Genomic DNA, 21120 nt, shown 5'->3' on the forward strand with positions numbered 1-21120 from the left:
TAAAGACCACATGATGGCAGCAGGTGACTTCTCATTAAGGTCAGTAACCTTAAGTTCTGACCCTAACTTCACTGCCACTTTGCTTTGTGACTGGACAACAGTAGATGTGTGAAGATGCATTCACTGTACCTCTGTAGCACTTATGTAAATAATTGAAATGAACCATGGGGGTCTTTGTGTTGTCATTTTATAACTAAATGAATATATAAATATCTTGTTAGAGCGTTTACTTAGGTAAAATTAGCAATACCACAGTGTAGAAATGTTACAAGTTATAGTCATGAGTTCAAAGTTTTCCTTAAAAAAAGCAGGGCTGCAAAAGTATGCACATCAAAATATACTTAAAGTACATTTCAGTATTGTTATTTATGTACGTTACTTTAATGTTGCAGCTGGTAAAGGTTGGGCTTATTTTTACTGTGCTGCTGAGCAGAATTTCAAGGGAACATATCAATCTGAATATACGAAGTGACAAGTAACTAAAGGTGTCAGATGAGAGTAGTGATGTAAAAAAACGTAAATGTAAAGTACCTGGAAATTGTATTACATGCAGTACTTGAGTAAATATACTTCAAACATACTTAAATATAGTAGTCATATCTCTATATTTATTGCAATTTATTTCACAGTAGTCTTCTCTAGCAGCTAGTTGGAATAGTCTGTAAAATAATAATCTGATATCTCTGGAAATATTCAAGTCTATTGTAAACTCTACTGTCTGATATTTTCCTACTTTTAGTACTATTATCTGAGTCTACAACCTCAATGTAACAAACCTGGTTAAATAAAACTAAATTTCACCTTTTTGTGTTCAGTTAACTGGAGGAAATCCTCTGCTATGTTATGTTCAACAGTAACTAAACAGTAGCTGGTGAGTGAAGGTGTTAGTATTACCATTCCCGTTCCCTGTTTCTTGTCTGACATACAGTAGAACCCAGCTTGTATAAATGTTTGCCAAAAAGTACATTAAATTTTTGGCATTTGCAGGATGCTCGTCCAGAGAGACGACCCTAATCATCTTCATTAGAGGTCACTAAAGTGACAGCAAACCAACCCCAAGTGTAAAGAATAATGTGTTTATAATGTGCTATAAAAGTCATTTATTTTTGTGCCTGTAGCTGGGATTTAAATGTCTGTAATTTTGGGTGACTAATGGATGCAATGGAAGAAACCATGTCAGTACACACTATAATGTGATGGTTACAATTGTTTTTCCACTGGAAACCATTAGAATTCTCACCATGAGGATGGGGACTGTACATATACAGCTCCACAGTCCAGCAATAAAACTGGAAATATAACATATAGTCTGTACACCTATTAATATCTTTAAATGGCAATACATGTCCAAAATCTGTATTTAAACAAATATATACCTCATTATTGTAACAATTATTACAAGATGTTGGTTTGTTTAGAAAAAAGAACAAACTGGCAGATTTTAGGTCATTGTTTTTAAGGATCAAATTTATTAAGATTTTCCTCATGAAACAAAAAAAAATGTTACAAAATACTTATTTAAGCTTTTATTACTGACTGAACATTCTGTAGCTGCCAACTGGGGACATCTTCGCTTATTGGAAGAGGCTGCAGAGAGCTATATTTACATATACATTAAACAGAGTATAATTATTATGCTTTAACTTTGAGAAATCTGTCATTTTCAGACGGCATTAAAGCGTCAGAGAAAGAGGCACAAGAAAAGCAGGAACATCTAAGTGCAACAACAGAGAAAGGTGACAATAAAACAGCCTGACTACGACTTGTTCATACATTCAGTTTAAGGCAAATGTTTGATTTACATAAAAGACATCGCAGATTATAACACATAAACACAAACAAAATCCTCACAAATAAAGTGTGCATGGTGTTCATTTAGCAGAAGTCTTAGTACTGTAGGTAAAGACGTGTCATGACACAACTAGAAGGGTGTGTCCATCTGGCTGCCTTTTGCAGCAGGTGACACCACACCATAGCTCCGCTCCTGCCACCTCAGCCACTGCATGTGGACCTCTTTTTGGACCTGTCAGACACGCACACACACACATACACACACGCTCAACAAATGCAGTATTTGGTTGTTTTTGCTGTTACAAGTCTTGTCACATAATTGTGTGTGTAATTGATTTATGATTTTTTCTTTAAATCTCATCATTGGAATGCTGCAATAGTTAGATAGACATAGGGGGATAATATGCTTATTTGTTAAGAGTTAAATGAGAAAATTGATGTTCTCTAAGACATTAAATTAAATAATATTATTTAAGCATTTCTTTCTTGCTTCGTGGGGTCTACAGTAGTTGCCTGGCAACTGCTCATAGACAAGAAATCATCTAGCACATAATCATAAAAATTGTTGTTTTTGCACTGGATTAAACACAATATATTGTGTCATAAAAGAGTGTCTGACTTGTGTGTTAATGTTACAGTGCAGTGATGCACGGATGACAGAAAGAGGGAGATTATTTTTCTTGGCATCGAACAATATTGATTGATAAGCCACACCTGTGGGGATAGATAGATGATTTGATATATGATGATATGATAGGTGATAAGAGATATATTAGCGCACTATCCATGTGGCCCGACACACCCGAAGGAAGTTGGGTTTTGAGTTATTATGTACTAAGTATTAAACATAGACTGGTGTTGCCCTCATACTGTGTTGGGTTGGCCTCACATTAGTCTCGGTGGTTAAATAAGAGCTCAGGGTCCTTCCATTATGCTATGCGGGGAAGAGAAGTGGCAAATTATTTTTTATTTTAAGCCCTGACAACTCTAAACATCTCATCCCTTGCTGACACATGATCTGGGTACACAGAGCTGTAAATAATCTGTGTCATTTATTGAATATGTTATAATAAATGCTTGAGAGTGGTGTGGCTTGTACTGACCTCTTGATTGAGGAAGCAATAGAGAATTGCAACGAGAAGGCCCTGTGGGAGAGACGGTTTTAAATATCAACATTTAGTACATCATTAAAAGGTTGCTCCTGTAAAGACTGCTGAAATGTCAAGACACAATCGATCGGCCGAAGAGTGAGAATTTAAAATAGGTTATTTATTATGTTCTGTTCACACAGCCAGCAAACAAGAGAGGAATAATGGTTTGTTTTTGTTTTTCTATCTCAATAATACACTGCTGATGTTTCATTTAAGGGAGAAGGCTGTAAACTCTGCTGCCCTTCGTTTTATATTTACACTAAAACCTGCAGAATAAAACTGCTATTTCTTGTTACACCTCTTTCAGAGACAAAGCTTGTGTTATTTTGGAAGTTTGGGAGTAAATTTCATGCTGACTTCACACTTCAGTGCCTTCTTCATTTAAATTCTTGAAAGAAAGGGTGGCAAGAACAAAATCCAATTTGGGGACCTGGCATGCAAACCAGCTTGTGCCATGTGTGACATGAAAGCCATTTGACTTTTCTGTGTTTGCATGTGTTTGGCAGATCCAAACACTGCTGCCAAATGTCCCTCACATTCCCAGAAACACAGCACAACTATGCACTTTTCCACTTCACGCACTATTTAATACCAAAGCATTTATTAAAGGCCCATGGTGTAAGATTTAGGAGGATCTATTGGCAGAAATGGAATGCAACATTCATAAGTAAATATGTTAGTGCATATTCACATGAGAATAAGGATCTAGATAGAGCCTTTCATATTTTACGCAGGCTTTGCAGGTTCTTTTACATACTTGGAAGGGAAGGGTGAGGCAAAATGTATTCAGTTGGTGGAAGTCTGGACACTATTGAAATACCACTAAATCCTACACACTGGACCTTTAATATAAGCAAATACGATGGTGAACATGCATAGCTTGTACTTTGACTCAGTACTGCCTCTAAATTCTCTATATTTTTTACATAAATTGTGTGCGTGTGCGTGTGTGGGGGGGATTACCAGCTTATTCATTCATTAATTTGTAAATTAGCACTTATAAATTACAATTTTAATGACTACATTAAATATGCATAAAAGTGGAGGAAGACTTTCACTTCCACACTGCTCGTGTGGAAAGTGAATCTATTAAAGTTAAATCTAAATTATCCATTCATCCATTATCTATAACCTCTTATCATTATCAGGGTCACGATGGGGTTGGAGCCTAACCCAGCTGATTTTGGGTGAAAGGCAGGGTACACCATGGACAAGTCGACAGTTCATCACAGGACACATAGAGACAAATAACCATTCACACTCACATTCACACCTACAGACAACTTCCAGTCACCAATTAACCTGTTAAGTGCATGTTCTTGGACTGTGGGCAGTCTAAATTAGTTGCTCATTTTCATATACAGGATTCATGCCTATGTCCAAACAATATGACAAGGTTCATGACAAGATACAGACTCCAAAGAGATCGAATTCTGGGTGTGGGTGAAATATTGAGTGTTTATAAATGTGAGTATGTACCTGGAAGGATCCCATGCAGAGTTCGATACAGAGGCGCAGGTTAACATTGAAGTAGTCAGGCAGGAAATTGAAGAACATGTAGTGAGTACCAAACAAAGGGATGAGGAGAAGGGTCGACTTAGTCAGGCGTCTATTGCACAAAAGGGAAAAAAAAAAACAACATGCAAAAGGTGAAGCTACCTCTGGGGGTCATTTAGTCCTTATGTCATTTCTAAATGCTGCTCTGGATAGCATCATGCATGAAGACACACTAATCATCAGATGTCAATCGAAATGATACCTGTGTGTGTGTGTGTGTGTGTTTGTGTATCAGTCTGTGCACAGCTTCAGTTTATGAGCGGAGCAGCAGGTGCCTGATTTAAAGTGAGGGTTTTAAAATGTGAGTGAAGAGGTAATGTTTTTTTTATGTGTAGAGGAATATATTAATTTAGCTGGTGCTGTTAAGTCAAGCATCACTTAACCTACCCTAGGTGTATCTTTTATGAGAGCCGGATATGCATAATGTCCCTGAAATTTCAGCCAATTAGTGAGCAATTCAATTAGATATTCTGAGAAGCCTCTTGGATAGTGGGAAGATAGACTGCGTAGTTTGAGGTTCTGTAGTGAATTATACATTGCCCACAGAGTGAAAAAAGTCACACTTCTCCGACTATATAAGGAATAAATAAAAGTTAAGTTTAATAAAACAAATCTCAGACCTAAAGAATGCTTAAAATCAACTTCTTCGTCAGGTCTTCCTGTATTTAAAATGTAGTAACAGCTAAAGTCAGAGACACTGTATCACCTCTGAAATCAGCCATTCATACTGTGTGTGTACAACTGTGTCTGCAGCTAAATGATTACCTGTACTGAGAGGAGTTATTGAACTGAATCAGCCGAGGATTGAGCTTCTGTATCAGGATTCTGATGATGTTTATGAAGAGCATGAAATTGACCTGTTGACGAAAATGCAAGAATGCAAATTTAAGAAAAAAACACGTTCAGCTTTAATGGGCTAAAGACTTGAAAGGCGCTGTACCAAATGTCATTTGCAACGATGTTATTCTTGAATGTCATGACAACAATATGAGCAGCCAAGTGTGTAAATAACAAGGACTGGTGTGAGGACAGTTTCTGAGACTGTTCTGAGGTGCATAAAATCTACATAATGTCTCAGAAACTATCTCTTAAAAGAAAGTAAACAAATCATCTACATAAAAATCTGTAATCTGCATAATTAGTCCACCAAAGACACCATCATTTTGTGTGTTTCAGCACAATGAGAGCATTTACCGCTATAGACAGAACAATTGGTCCCTTGATGATCCACCAATAGGGCGAGTCTTCATTGATGTCCCAACATCTACTCAGGAAGACATTTAAAAATGTGTGATGTACAAAAAGTAGTTAAGAACACCTAAAACAAGACAAAGCATATCCAAGACCAAGAGCAAGACCATTGAGGAGTTGAGACCAAATCAAGACAAAGATAGTTAATTAGAAAATATAGCCTACCTAATACGTAGCTAATATTTGTCAAATGTCTTTGGGTAATAAATAGTCCCAGCAGTGCTGTTTTGCAGATGAACTTGTTAAAAATTATTGCAGAAGATTTGATTTAGTAATATTTAGTGATACTCCTGTATGTAAATAATTGTGCTTGCTGAGATAATAATAGTAGTAGAAGTTTATACACACTCTGTGTCCTCAAAGTATACCCTGGATCCAATCCACAGGACGATGAAGAGCACAGGTACACCTGTGGAAAGGCAGGAAAACAAAACTAATGTCAGTGAGACCCCATTAATACATTAAAACACAGCTGAATCATAATTGGACAGCTGAAAGTTTGACATTTCTGCAATGATCTGAAAAAACTCAAAGTAAATGGAGGTTTTAAGCAATACACATCTACAATATCTGCATCAATTGCCTTAATACTGGGACAAATTCCTCTACAGTCATTGTATCATGGCAAGTTAAATCCAGTTTGTTTTGTAATTACAGCTGATGCCACTGAGCCAGGAGATTTTCCGACTGGATTAAAATATTAAATTGGGGATGCTGGCCGATGGCAGTCTGTCTGCTTCTTGTTGTCCCTAAATACGGCTGTGAATCTCCTTTGAAGCACAGCTATAAGAAATATCTGTTTATCTCAATAGGTTTGAAATCAGAAATCTGATTTGAAGAATGAATATTTCAGTGTGTTTGAGTGTTTAAAAAAATATACAGAATATACCTAACACTACCATATTGTGACCAGAATGGTATATATACAAACAAATTAAAGGTTGAAATTTCAAATTCTTCAGTGACTGACCCTGTGAAGATGAAAAGTAAATGTCAAAAGAAATAAAAAAAAAAACATTTGAAAGCTTCTGATCTGATTTTCATTATACAGAGAAGACACAGCATGATTGCTATAGTGAACCTCATATTACTTGTTAACACAAATCATTATTTTTAATTCAGTGAAAAGTCAAGAAATCTGGCATGCCTATTGAAAGATATTAATATCTGCAATAAGACTGCAACCAGTGATTATTTTCATATTGTTTAATCTGCAATCATTTTGACTGATCAATCACTCGTTTGATTCATTCAATGTCAGAAAATGGTAAAAAACTGTCTCTGAACTATCAAATTATAAGGACAGTGATTAAAAAAACACATCAATTTTCTAAGATTAAAAAAGCAGAAACTCGTTCTGCTCAGAATGTACTGGCTGCATGAACAGAATAAACATTGGGGCAAACTTTTCAGGTAATTTGCTTGCTTTTATCATTTCACTGTTGTGGGGAAATTGTCAAAAGTCAAAAGTCAGTGGTGAGGTCAGCAAGGAAGAAAGTGTTCAGGAGCCTCTGATGTCTTATGCTGTATTGTTTATTGACGCTTGATCAAGGAGAATTAGAGACACTCTCACATTACATCAGAAGTGCCTGAGTCGGTCTCGCATTCTGCTCAACTCATGCTGGTGGATAGACTTTAAACCCCAAGATAACACCACAAATACCATACGCCCAGAATTAGTCAAAGAGAATGTTTTTACTCATGCAGGTGTTATTGTCATCATATTCTAGTCACAGATGACTGTTTACGACAGATTGGACCGTCAACGGCAAGCTATCTTTTATGTCTAGGAAGGCAGCAAGAGGTCTCTTCGACCCTGGCCACCACAGTGTTGAGATAGACTGGCACCTACTGTTATCAATCAAAGCCAAACAACTAATACTGCTGAGGACCTCAAGGCCTACACATGACCTTGTGTAATCTAAGGATAAAACATTTTATAACAGTCACAAGTGGGGAACTCACTTTGAGCCAACATATATTTAATACAGAGATGACAACTCAAGTGTCTGCTAAATATATCAGATCCAGTCTTTCTAAGTCCCTTCATTTTGTAATCCTGAAAACTTCTACACTAATGTTAAAGCGTTATCATATCAGGTACAGTATTCCTATTTCTGATGTATGAAATCTCATATTGAAACCAATTTCTTCAGCTCAACCTAACAAATATCAGAGGAGATGCATGTCAAGGTTTCTTACCCCAACCCAGCAGGCCGAAGCCCCAGAGGCATCGACGGCTGTGATAGAAGGATGAAAGCAGCAGGGAATTGAGGTAAAGTGCCTCCACCAGGAGCCAGAAAAAATTAGCCATTACACAGTAGTGACAGAAGACCACAGAGGCCTTACAGGCAAACTGCACAGGAAAAAAGACAGGAAAGAAAGGGAGGATGCGGAGTGAATCGTAAGGAGGGATTAGTATGAGAGATTAGGTGCACAGGCAACATGAGATGAGTGCAAAAGATAAATATGGGAACTGCCCACAGGAATTTCTTAACACAGTCAAGAACCTCTTGTCCTCAGACTCATTATCTTACTGTAGAAAGGGTGCAGTGGTTGGTGTCATCACTTGAGAACAGAGTAGCATCCTTAATGAACACGGACACAGCTTTCAGGATAAACGTGATGAAGAGCTGGATGTGAATGAAGTTCCTGGCACAACGTAACCTCCTGTTAAAAAAATTGGGTAACATACACATAAAAAAACATACTGCAGTGCTGTGTAACACATAAAAAAAATAATTCTTCTATATAATGCATTGTTACACCTAAACTAACAGCTATAATGCCTTGGTTTCTTCTTGTTTTTTGACAGTATGATGTCAAATGTCGATTTTACTCATGTAAAAGGGACACCAAACTAGTTAGCAAGAAAACAAAGCTTAGTAATCATCATTTCATGACCAACAGGTGACAGAAAAAAAGGAAACCATTAATTAAGAGGTTTTGTGTCTCTATATACTCCTACTTCTCTTCATCCAGTAGACCAAAGAGCCGATGCTGGAAGGGTGTGAGGAACCCCTTGACATTGTGATCCCATAACCTGTTTTCTGAAACATGGTTATTTGCATTATTGGTCAAAATTAGACGAGAAGATTGAGACCGCCATTGTGTTTGTATGCTTAACATGAAGCTAGAGCCAGCAAGCTGGCAAGTATCCCCATAAAACTATAATTTAACATTTTCTGTTAGTGCACAGATTTACCAAAACAATATATAACATGTGGACATGTTGAACTTGATTTGACAGCGCCATACTAGGTGGTTCCTCCTGCTGCCAGTCTTTATGCTAAACTAAGTTAATCACCTGCTGGCTCTTATATTTAGCTTACATGAGGAAGATATCAATCATTTTTCCCAACTTTTGACACGAAAGTGCAAGTGCATTTTCCAAATTGTCGACTTATTCCTTTAATAAGCTACACTAGGACTACTTTTAAATGTGGCACAAACATGTCATGTGTTGTAATTAAAGTTTTTGGTTTTGAAAAATTGAATAAAAGTCTGTCAGTCTTGACTCTGGATGACTGGAAGTTATTTTACTGTAATCTGTTCCTACCTGAAGAACAAAAGGATCAACACAGCAGCAGCCAGCACCACGAGAGAGATGCTGTAGCCAATAGTGTATATGAGCTTCACTGTGGCAAAGTATGATTCCTCTGTCTGAAAGCAAAATAAGAAATACGATTTTGTAAATTCTTTAAAATGCCGTCAGGCTTCAAAATGAAAATAATGACTCAGAATGAGACCGAATTGCAGACAAGCTTGAGACTCAATTGCATTGAGGTGAGGACTGCAGCGTAACTACCAGAAAGCTTTTTCTACATGCAGAAGCTGAGTCTAATGGAAATACCGGACTAAGGCTACTCAAAAGACCTAAAGCATGCATGAAAGAGCTACTCTACTTAATTACACTAACATCAGAACATGTAATTAGTGACTTTTCACCCCTGCTGGGTGGAGGATTTAAAAGGTCTTTTTATTTTAACTCAAGACAAAAGATGCTATGTATAGCACCAAAGTACAATTAAGCACCATTCACACTTTGTCAAATAATAATTTCAGTTATAATCTGATGGATGACATTTGATTCACTTACTGCTTTGCAAAAGTATTTTCACCTGAGCCACATTTACTGCTGTTACTACTCTATTCGAATCTCAATTACCCCAAAGGAAAATGTAATATGGACAGCAGTTTTGCTTCCTCGCAGACTCAACAAACAAACATCACTCACACAGCAGTACAATTTTGACAAGAACCTCTTCACTTTTCATTTCTTATTTAGCATGTTTGGTCTAAAGTTGAAGCTGCCGGGTTGTCTTTCTGTATTTCTCCTCCTTTTTTCATTCTTTTCCCTTTTCCTATTAGCAGTCTCCTTGCTCCTGTTGCTTCTTGCCTCGTGCTTCTAGTTACCTTCCTCTGGAGATTCAATTCCCCAGTCTGACCTCTTTATCTGCCTTGCCCCAGCAGCTCTCACCTCAGGAATGTCATCATCCACACTGCAGGCGATGTGGTACGGTGATGAAGGTCTGGACCAACCTCCACTGGTACAGTTACGGCTCACTGAACCTGAGGTGAAAGGTCAAGAGATGAAAAAGTCAACCATGAAGAGATAATCTTCAGATTAGAATCACTAACTTGTCAAGAGATTGAGATATTCATTAAAAAAAATGTATTTTGAGGTCAGATTTTTAACTGTAAAATATCTCAAGTCTTGGACAGACATTCGTGTTTCTCAGACATTTTATCTTAATAACTTTGGTACGTGGCAGCCTTTATCTAGTGCCACAATTTAGATGAAATGTCTCGGAAACTACTGAACGGATTGCAATTGATGTTCCTGCCAGGATAAATTGACTTGACTGATTGCCGGTCAATTGAACTGAGCAGCAGTCTCTCGACTTTTCATCTGGTCTTCATCTGAACCTACAAAACTAAAAACATTCTCAGCTTCTCTCTTTAACGACAGTTAGCATGGTAACACACTAACATTGTTACCAAAGTCACGTGAAAAGGTGACGACAAGTTTCCAAATTGTAAATACCGTTCATGTCAGTATCCAAGTTGTAATTCAGTTGGAAAAGACAGACTTTTCCAGATATAATACGAAATACCAACAATAACAAACACATAAATAATAAAACATTTGACCATACAGAGCGCAAAGGGAGATTGAAAATTATATGGACTGGTTAAATGATTTTTACAACATCAACAATTATAAGTATTACACAAACAGTTTAACAGTAATATGAAAATGGAAGGTGCTTAATCAATACTACTTCAACAGAAGAAGCCTCCATATAAACTTCTTTTAAAATCAAGGATTATCAGTTCAATACTTTTAATGTGATTTAATGTTACTGCTTTGATAATGAGTACAATGTAAACTGAGGGGATCAAAAAGGAGGAAAAATTGGGGTGACCTTGTAGCTCATGGTCACCGTAGTTTCTCCTATACGCTTGGAACGGGAAGGCGAGGCATCCTCCAGTCGCCTCTATCACATATACACCTACAATACCAAGGCTACTAGTCTTGAACACTTGAATGGACGTCTTAATTTCGGCTTCTAATTAAAGGTGACTTGTAGAGATATCCTGTCCTAAAAGAGTCAAAACAAATGCTATGGTGGAAAGCAGTTTTTAAATAAAAAAAGTAATTTTTTTATTACATAATATACATGTATATCTTTTACAGGATATTAGCTATATTAGATTTTATTGGGGACAAAGCACAAAGGTACATCACAGGAGGAGCTTGTGTCTTTGCATTGCACTGCCTGTACTTTAGCCAACCAGTGGTGCTGTACTTACTGGTATTCACTGGCCTGTGATGTGCTCTGCATGGAGCAGGAGATGATATTGGTCTGGCTGTTCGCCCCTGTGAATCCAATTATGTTTGTGGTTCCACATGCGAAGATGAAAGTTGCAGAAAAAGGGTGGGTGCCATCGATTAGCTCCATCACTGACTCATAGCTGAGCCCCTTACCACTGTTTCCCTGGAACTTTCCTTCTTATCCAGTCCAACATAAAAACGTATTGTTGATATATAGTTTGTGTTATAATGAATGGTTGTGGACCTAATGTGCAAACACGAGCCAGGAGGCTACTCTGCTAAGGCTCTGACCTTCTTCAGGTCTGCATGGATCTGTCCACTTTCAATGTTGTAGTAAAAACTCACAGTACTGGAGTGCATCTCACACTTGTCAGCCTTCAGAAATATCTTGTTCTCCAAGAGACAAAGAAAACATGCCCTGCAATGTCAGAACAACCCTATTTTACAGGTTATCTTCAAAAAGGATGCAGTTTTGAAGGAAACAGAGAAGCTTGGGTTAGTAGACAGTTCCAACTATATTGAAACATGGCTGACAAAAGGTTTATGCTGTAGCATCGCTCACAGGGCCATTGACGTAAGGAGGGGCCCATAGAGAACACCTATGTATAGGGTCGAGAATACCGTGCTATGTATATCTGGACTATTTTTTACACTACATTTTATCACCAGACTCAGACATCATCACGAGTGTCTATTTGTTTTCCTGTCTGTATTACTTGCTTGCTAATTTTGTTAAACAGTTTGTACAGGTTCCACTATCTGCATATACTAAAATTACACCTGCTAATTTACTTGTTAAGAAAGACTAATTTGATTGCAGTCTCCTGTGACAATCTAGCAAGCCTGAGCACTGAATGTTGACATGAGGAGAAACCACACAAAAAAATATAAGAAAGAAAAGAAACAAGTAAATAAAGGACTGGATAAATAAATATATAAAAAAATATAATCAGGATCAAAAATACCCTTTGGTGTCATTAGAACAACAATCAGCCCAATTTTGACCCAGTGGTGAAAATGCAGCTCTCATCATTATCTCAGGCTGAACACCGTACTCACACCCTCTTTCACCATGTGAGCTCTTTAGTCACCTGTGTTGTTTTTGAAGAGGGAGAAGACCGCAGGACAAGCTCTGTGGACTATTTCCCCAATAAGTGCATGAGGCCAGCAGACGACTGCATCCCAGAAGGGCCGACAACCTTTTCAGAGGAGGTTTAAGAGGAAAAAGAAGGTTTAAAAAAAAAAAGTAATTATGTTTCTGTAAAGGTGGTTAATCAGAAGAGAGATTCCCTGAATACTGTATAATATATATATGTAATACAGCGGCACAGACATACACACAGTCTAAATATATATTCTAATGGAGGCACAGTAAAATAAATGGGGTGTATCATACGCCGAACATTCCTCAAAGCTATAACATGCACGTCTGTGTAAATTCTATTATGACAGTAGGAAGTACTCTAGATCCCGAACCAAGGCATTTATCTTGAGCTAGATTACACACATAAATCCTTGTGTAACTATCCTTGTGTTCTCCTCTACAGATGCCTTACAGTGATAGATCACCCAGTACGTTTTTATTCTGCAGTCGGGACACCATCAAGAATCTGCCTTGACAACTGATGACTCTCAATGAAGCATTTATTTCAGCTTAGACTCTTGTACTTAATGTGAACAGTTAGGGTATATTTCACATTACGAGTACAACCGCTCTACCGCTGCAGGGTGAATTTGAAAGCGTACCTTCTGTGCTGCTGTTGCCGTGCTCTGTAATGTACTGAAGGCAGTTACGCTCGTCTTTCTCCAGCTGAAAGATGAACTCACATTCAGGGTGCAGGCTCGACAAAGCCTAGAGGTAGGAAAGAAGGGAGGATGGAAGGAAGAACAGTAAGGAGGGGATGCTGTATTAGATATAAACATGCATTTTATTCATGAAAAGTCAGTTGAGTCAGAGAAGAAATTACCCAGGAGTCCAAGATGTCTCATACTAAAAGGTTTAAAGCTTATTCAAGGACAATGGAGTATTTATCAATACACTTGTCATGATATGATGCTGCCACAATTCTAAAGAAGCTGTCCTCTTTGGTTCTTTTATACGTTCTCAGAATAGTGCCACAACTACTCTATGTCTGTAAATGGTTATACATGATGTATTAACAGTATAAGGTATTTGCCAATCGGTCATTAGTCTACAAACAAGGAAATATGTTTACCCTGAGTGGTCCGACATTGTTATTTGACTTTATAGAGGCTTTTATGTTATGTACCTATCTCATGTGTCTATGGAGTGAGACAGCTCTATCCTCTGACCTTTATTATGTTTTATTAGTAATGATATATTACATAAACACAAACATACAGCTGTTCTCTACCTCAAGAAGATTTAATACTATCCCTATAGTGACCTTAAGATATATGCTGGACCCTGTGTAATGCCTAGGTGTGGCATGATAGAATAAAAAATTCAAGCAGAAGAAGACAACCACTTAGTCTGTATTTACGTGAAAGGGGCATTTCCTGTGTCTGTAAAACAAAATACATGTCAAGTTTTAAAGGGCAGTGACTTATTTAGCCTTCATGCTCTAGCAGGAAGTGCTTTTCCACTAAAACAGTAACCTTTTGGCAAAAGGCACCCATTTCTTTTAGTGGCATTAGGCACAATGTTCCTTCTTTAATGCACACATGGGGGAAGCTTGGAAAATTCATTAAAAGATTCTGTCCCTAAGGACACAAATAATTGTCTTGGCCTCCCAAAACTTAGTTCTCTATCTATTTAGTGCCGCTCAAGAGATTCTTCTTCATTTATCTCAGACTAAAACAAATAAGAGCATCTTGTTTCTATGTATGGTGGATGTTGAAGGGTAAAAAGGGAAGAAGGTAGATGGAAAAGGTGTACGGCAAAGGGGGACAGGATTGTTTTGTTGGCAGTGAGGGATGTGGAAAAAGAAGGAGGGCTGCCTTTCGACTATTGTCTAAAGAAAAAGCACAATATGGACATGGAAATATAATGCTTGTGTTTAGACGAAGGGCTATTTGGTTTGTATTTCTGAAACATCATATTTTCCGTAGTGTAATGGAGCCCACATAACAAATCAACATTATGCTGCCAGTTGTCGGCTAGAAATATCAAAACTGAGATGAGAATGCATTAACATCAACAAAAGTTGTCACACATACTCTATATATTAAACATTATATAAAACAGATCATGTTTGTACTTACTAAAGAGGTTGGTGGTGGTTATCGGAGTAGCTTATTTGAATGGGTTAAACCACTCTGTTCATGTGTGGTTTATTCTTATTTCATGCTGCTGCTGCTGCTGATCCTGAATGTAAAGGTCAGAGCAGCAGGCTGGGTCTTTTTGTTAGGTTTGACAGCAGCAGTGTGTTTTTACTGATAAAATGTCTTCCACACTAGTGAAATACAATATCCATCTGCTCCCTTTTAATTGACCTTTATTCAGGCAAGTGAAACACATAAGATTTGACAGTATTTCATTAATTAATGTAGCATTAATTATGCTTTTATTGACCATGAAAGAAACATCACACATGGATTTCATTTACTTTGCCATCCTGGTGCAGGATTTGCCATAAGAATTATGACATCTCAAAAAAATATATCACAGATGAAAGATTTTCTTTCCTTTTAAGCACAGGCTCAGCTCATCTCTGCATGGTCCTTGAAGACATTGTTGTCTAGTTTTAGTGGCTAGGAAGAGAAAGGCACAATGGCATGTCAGCAGAAATTAGAGGAGTCTGTGTGTTAAACCGAAGAGACAAGCACATGCAGACAAAAACAAGACAAAGGGAGAAAAAGGGAAATAAAGGAGCCATGTAATCATGACGCCCATCCATTTTCAAAATTACTCGGAATTTGGAGAATGTATTACATTTTGTTTTTCTGATACTGAGTAATTTTGAGGCTCTCCTTTTATTTTAGAAGAAATATATTCAATAAAACACTGAGGTCGCAGGCACACTCTTGGTAATGCCATCTCTGTTATTGATAGGCATACTGCACAGACTTTTGTCCTTGATTCGACTTGGCTTGGATCTCATTTTATAAGACCTGAGGGAAAACAAGTGCAACCAAACTTTTAATGAAATGAAGCTTCAGAAGCAAAATTCTTCTGGGACCACAAACAATCCCACTGGGTGAATCCAGTTCCCCCTACAAACCAGTTTTCTGAGTGTCATCCAATAGGATGCAGGATCTTTGTGTTATAAACATTACCATTAAAAAAAAAAAAAGGTTTCTCTGAAGGGATGTAAACAGCAACATCTGCACCCATTCAAACCCACCTGGAGCTATTTCATGAAATTACACGCCCTAGTACGCCTTGCATAGATATAGGTTTGTTTTTTGTTTGGCGTGATGATATGTTATATGAAAAACACAGGAACTCAGCCCTGAGGTCGAGGGTTGACTTTCAGGATTGTTGCCAAGTGTATAACGCCATTGGTAAATGGCAAAATATGCAGATTTCATTGCACACACACATAAATATTCCTAGTGTCAGTCGTACATGTATATAAGATATCTAATGTTATTCAGTCAAGCTATAGCTTCTCCAACACAATCACTCACCTTTGCCCTTTCTCCTCATTTTGTGTCTTAACTGTGAACTTGTTCGCCTTTTAACACACCTGCACAAATAATGGATTCTTAAAAAAGATCCCAAAGCCTGTGTTTGTGCAGAATAACAAACCTGTGTGTGTGTGTGTATATATATGTCAAATCATCACAATACAGAAAACTAAACAGGAAGTTATTGCTTGTTACTGAACGTTGAAAATTTCCCTCCAAATGTCTTTAAGTAAGTATGGATAAATATGCAAGCTCTCAGCACAATCTCTCCCTCCATCAATGAGGAATGGACGTGTTAGAAGCATCCTGAGGAAAAACTGCAGCCAGTCCTCTTTGTTCCGAATGCAATGCTAATAATCTAATGAGAGGTATTATTGTGCAATTTATGCAGCAATTACCACTCTCCCAGTCCAAAAGCGAGGTACGCATGACAAAAAAGGTTTGCTGTGCCTTGTGCGGAGAATTCAAACAGACTTTGCGTGCTTCAGTACGGGAGATGTGTGCAGATATATTGTTTGCTGCTAAAAGTGCGGTCGTGTTATCAATGAATGAACACCGAAGCCAGCATCTATATTCAGAGCAGGAAGACGTATTTAATTATAAAGCGCACTAAAGAAAAGCGTCACTGTCAGACACATATCTTCCCTGTGTGAAGACATTTTATTCTACATAAGAATGGTGTGCAGTTGAGAGGGAGTGAACAAAGATTTGAAAGCCAGTGGGAGAGTCAAGACTGCATGCTTACAAACACAGAGGGTTTATAATGTGCATGCTCACGCATTTCATAAAGGGAGACACTATGCTGCATTTCAGAGACAGAAAACATATGGATACAGAGAGATGGGAGGGGGGTGGGAGGTGTTACCTTAGGTAAGTCTGGATAATATGAGCCATGAAACTAAATGCAAAGCCAAAGGCCCCTTCACACTGCCAGGTTAACGCACAGTCTGGTGTAAAAATGTTCCCAGAGAGGTGAAACCCATTATCTACTAACAACCTAAAAAGGGGCCATTGGATTGGGCTCACTTTGCAGATGTTGCCTTCTATTTTCAACAGCAAATGAGGTGCACTTTTACGCAGCTGCTGCTGCAGTACTGCTGCACAGTATAAAAATAAAAAGCATATTCACTCACTTAAAATGAAAGCACAAATACAGCCACTCTCTGAATTAGATATTAAATAAGTTGTTTGACGTTTTGGAATAGGCTTAGAAGTTTTCTTGCTGAGAGCTAAAGTTCATGTTAAGTTTAATTGTCATGTTAGATTTTCTCTAATTGGTTATGAGATGAAAAGATTGATATCAGTCTCATATGTGTATGCTACATAGGAAAGTGGGAACAGACTGAAAACGGGGAAATAGTTACATACAGTACTCTGCCTCCCAGTCAAGCAGCAATGCGGAAGTCTCCAAAAACTGCTGGCTACAGAATGAGTCAGTCTCCATAAGTCCCCATATTAAAATGTCCAACGTCACAGCAGAAATAAACATGTTTACAGCCTGGTACAAAAAATGGTTAATTTCTACATTCATGACAACTGTCCTAACTCCCCCGTTAAAATATTATATTAAGGTTTAAAGAGTTATGCATAATTAACAGCATAGCCGCTTTGACTGACAGGTAGGTGCCATTACTGCTGGCTTGTTTGAGCAACCAGGCTGCATTCAGCCTGCCTTAGCTCCACCATCACTCCCTGTCTTTGGCCAGTTTTAGATTAGGCAGCAGAGGCTGCCAAGACAGCGGTGACCAGAGTCACCTCACTCTGAGCTTTACAACGGCTCCTCAAAACCTATGGGTGACGTCACGGATACAAAGTCCATATTTTTTATTGTCTATGGCACATATTTCTCAAAATGTCAAATTATTTTTAACTGACATACAACTATATAAAACAATGAATCTACTGGCTGCTTGTGGCGTGAATCAGGTTTAGCTTATAAGAGTAAGATGCATATTTGAACAAGATGAACAGATCATTTCCATCTGTGTTTTGTCTGAATATTTCAACCAAATCTGAACATTCAAAAGAGACCAGCCATGTACTATTGATCTTGTTTGTAGCGATTGTGTTTTTCTTTTGAAAATGTCTGCGTGTGTTTCATGGACGCAGGTAGTTCATTATATAATTCTCTGCAGTTCTGAGCAGTGAAAGAGAAAAGAATGAAGTGGAACACAGTGATGAGTGTTTGCCCTGTTCCTATTCTCTCTCTGCCGTGCTGATCATCATACCACCTGTTTGGCTGCTTCACATATTTCTATTGCATTATGGAAATTACCAAGGTGGCCATGTAATAATAACCCTATAAAGCTGTTGATAAAAAAAAGCTGTGTCGGTGTGTGAATGTGCATACATGTGTGCAGTTTGTTGCCTGCCTCTGCTTCTTCACAGTTGATTGTCCAAAACAAATTGTACAAACGACGGAGACAGTAAACAGAGTGGCAATATTCTGATTTCAGGCAGGTAATAAACTGTGAGTGTGTTTGGGTGTGTGTGTGTGTGTGTGTGTGTGTGTGTGTGTGTGTGTGTGTGTGTGTGTGTGTGTGGTTTAATGTAAAAGAATCCAATTTTCATGGATTTAAATGAAGTGAAATGAAAAAAGGAAAAATGACATTTATTTTGCTGATATGCTACATTTGGCAATATGACATGCTTTATATTTCACTGCACACACACACACACACACACACACACACATATACACACGATATACAACCACATTCTTACATCTCATACAAACATCCTCACACATAGACCAGTCTCCAAAATATAAGTTACTGGGTACAAAGTAGACCTAATGAAAAAATAATAGCCGATCATAGATGTGTTGTATCACATTGTATTGGGGCTGCAAATAGGGAATTATTTATTACATATTAATCTGAGGTCTATATCCTTGATTAATCGATTAATAGATTAATTCATAAGATCCATCACAGTTTCCCAGAGCCGATAATAACCAATTCAAAGCTGTTGTTTTGTTAGATTGGAACAGTCCAAAACACAAACATATTCCATTTACTCTAATGGAAAACTGAGAAAACCAGTAAGGACTAAATTGTGAAACCAGTATCCAACACACACACACACACACACACACACACATTAATTCAGATGAAACAGTTCTGGCTTCAGATCAGCCTGCTGATACACTCCTGCGGTGTTTTTATGATCCACGTTAATGTCAAGAAATGTTCTTTGGAGCTGTGTAAAGAATCAAACAACTGCTCAGTGGCAGCAGCTGCGTGCACAGTGTGTCTGGATTAATTTTTTGAACACTTCAAGTTATTAACATGTTCAATAAAATTCAGGTCTTGTAGGAGATCATCATCTATGAATATCTGTTTCAGGACTCATATTTGTACATTCATATTTCATATTCTCTCATATTCACAACAGCTTCTAGTTACATTAGAAAAAAATCATTTATCTTTTTCTTTTTCTCCTTAACAAAGTTAAGTTAAAGTCACTTACAGTTGGAGCCAAACACAGAGTGAGAAGAATCCCTCTGATGTGCAGACAGGTCATGTTGCTGAGCTGCGTTCAGTCCGGCTCTCCTCCAGGAGACACAGCAGGACGGGATGCTGAGCCCCTCTCTGTCTCCCCATGTGTAAATACAGCAGTGTCAAGTATGCAACAATGAAAATGTAGCACTTCCTGTGTGAAAATTTCAGCACAAAGCCCTTATTTAGAAACTGTCGGTAGGAAATGTCTCTAAAATGGCACAGATTTTTAAACCCCTGCAAAGCACCCCCCCTCCAGTGGCATAATAAAGTATTAAAGTCTGATTAACCATGTGTTGCACGACTGTGACGAGACACGTTTCTCTTTTATTTTGAAAGGGAAAGCTCCTAGTTCTGCCAGCAGGCTTTACAGCTGAGGCCGTTTTGCAGCCGGTATTAGGTGACAGTCTAAATTCATCCCTCTGCTTTCCTGCGCCAGTCTGTGTCGCCAAATACTCACACAAAGTTTGTTCTTGTGTCATGTGAGGTGGAGAAATCAGGCACACAAACCGAGAGGGGTCACATGGATGAGAAGAGGCCAGGCTTTGATGGAAAAACAATGTTCTGTTTGCTTTATGTTTCTATGGCTGATCATTAACATACATTTTTTTTAAATTATGTCTGAGTACCAGATTGTTATTAATATTTTTTATTTGTGCATTCTGTAATCTGAATTTTGTTGAGTTTTCTAAAGGAGAAAAAAAAAAGATTAAAAGAATTTAACACCAAATAACAGCTAAAATGCTCTTATAAGGGTTAAGGTTTAAAGTAATGACTATATTCATTATCAATAAATGTGGCAACTATTTTCTTGATTAATCAATTCATTGTTTTTCTCTCAGTAAATAGTGAAAGTTCTCTGTCATAATTCCCAATGTAACGTCATTTTTGCTAGAAAACTGACATAAACAAAATCGTTGCAGATCAGTCAGTCAACTAATTGATTACCTAATCTGCTACTCATTTCAGCTTTGATAAGAACATGAATACATTAATGATGATTAACACAACAGGTTCTGACAAAAGCACAATGAGAAAAGAACAACAACAGAGTCACTGATTATTTTCTTGACAGGCTTTTTTCACTCCTGGTGTTCTGAAATGTTTCACATAGTGAACTATTAAACATTAGCTAGAAATGTATCAACATAAAATTAACAGAGGAGATATTTGCCTTGGTTTAAATTATTTATGGTTCACGGCTTTATGGTTTATTACAGAACAAGCTGTTGTCGGTATTTAACTCTTTTTTTTATCTTCCTCGAACATAATAAACTTAGATTGACCCCCCTCTTCATTGCCTCTTGTGGTATTGTTATACAGGAAACACACTTTTGTGCTGTTCGTTGTGTGTGGGACGGCTTCGCTCATGTCAGATTTCTGAATGAATGATTAAAGCAGCACAAAGCGATAATGTGTCAGTCTTCTTGTTCTGACG

At 37.8% G+C, this 21120-nt stretch overlaps 1 protein-coding gene across 1 annotated transcript; it reads right to left on the reverse strand.

Moving 5' to 3' along the window:
* Nucleotides 1–1494: 1494 nt before the first annotated feature.
* Nucleotides 1495–21023, reverse strand: ghrhrl (growth hormone releasing hormone receptor, like). The gene is made up of 13 exons (XM_010730221.3): nucleotides 19654–21023; nucleotides 13336–13441; nucleotides 12681–12788; nucleotides 10231–10322; nucleotides 9310–9413; nucleotides 8288–8420; nucleotides 7953–8106; nucleotides 6099–6159; nucleotides 5694–5763; nucleotides 5265–5356; nucleotides 4422–4551; nucleotides 2895–2936; nucleotides 1495–2023 (listed from the first exon to the last, which is right to left on the reverse strand). The coding sequence occupies exons 1-13, from the start codon at nucleotides 19705–19707 to the stop codon at nucleotides 1922–1924; spliced, it is 1248 nt and encodes a 415-aa protein (XP_010728523.2). The 5' UTR covers nucleotides 19708–21023; the 3' UTR covers nucleotides 1495–1921.
* Nucleotides 21024–21120: the final 97 nt, after the last annotated feature.

Source organism: Larimichthys crocea, chromosome XVII, assembly GCF_000972845.2.
Source record: "Larimichthys crocea isolate SSNF chromosome XVII, L_crocea_2.0, whole genome shotgun sequence".
NCBI lineage: Eukaryota > Metazoa > Chordata > Actinopteri > Sciaenidae > Larimichthys > Larimichthys crocea.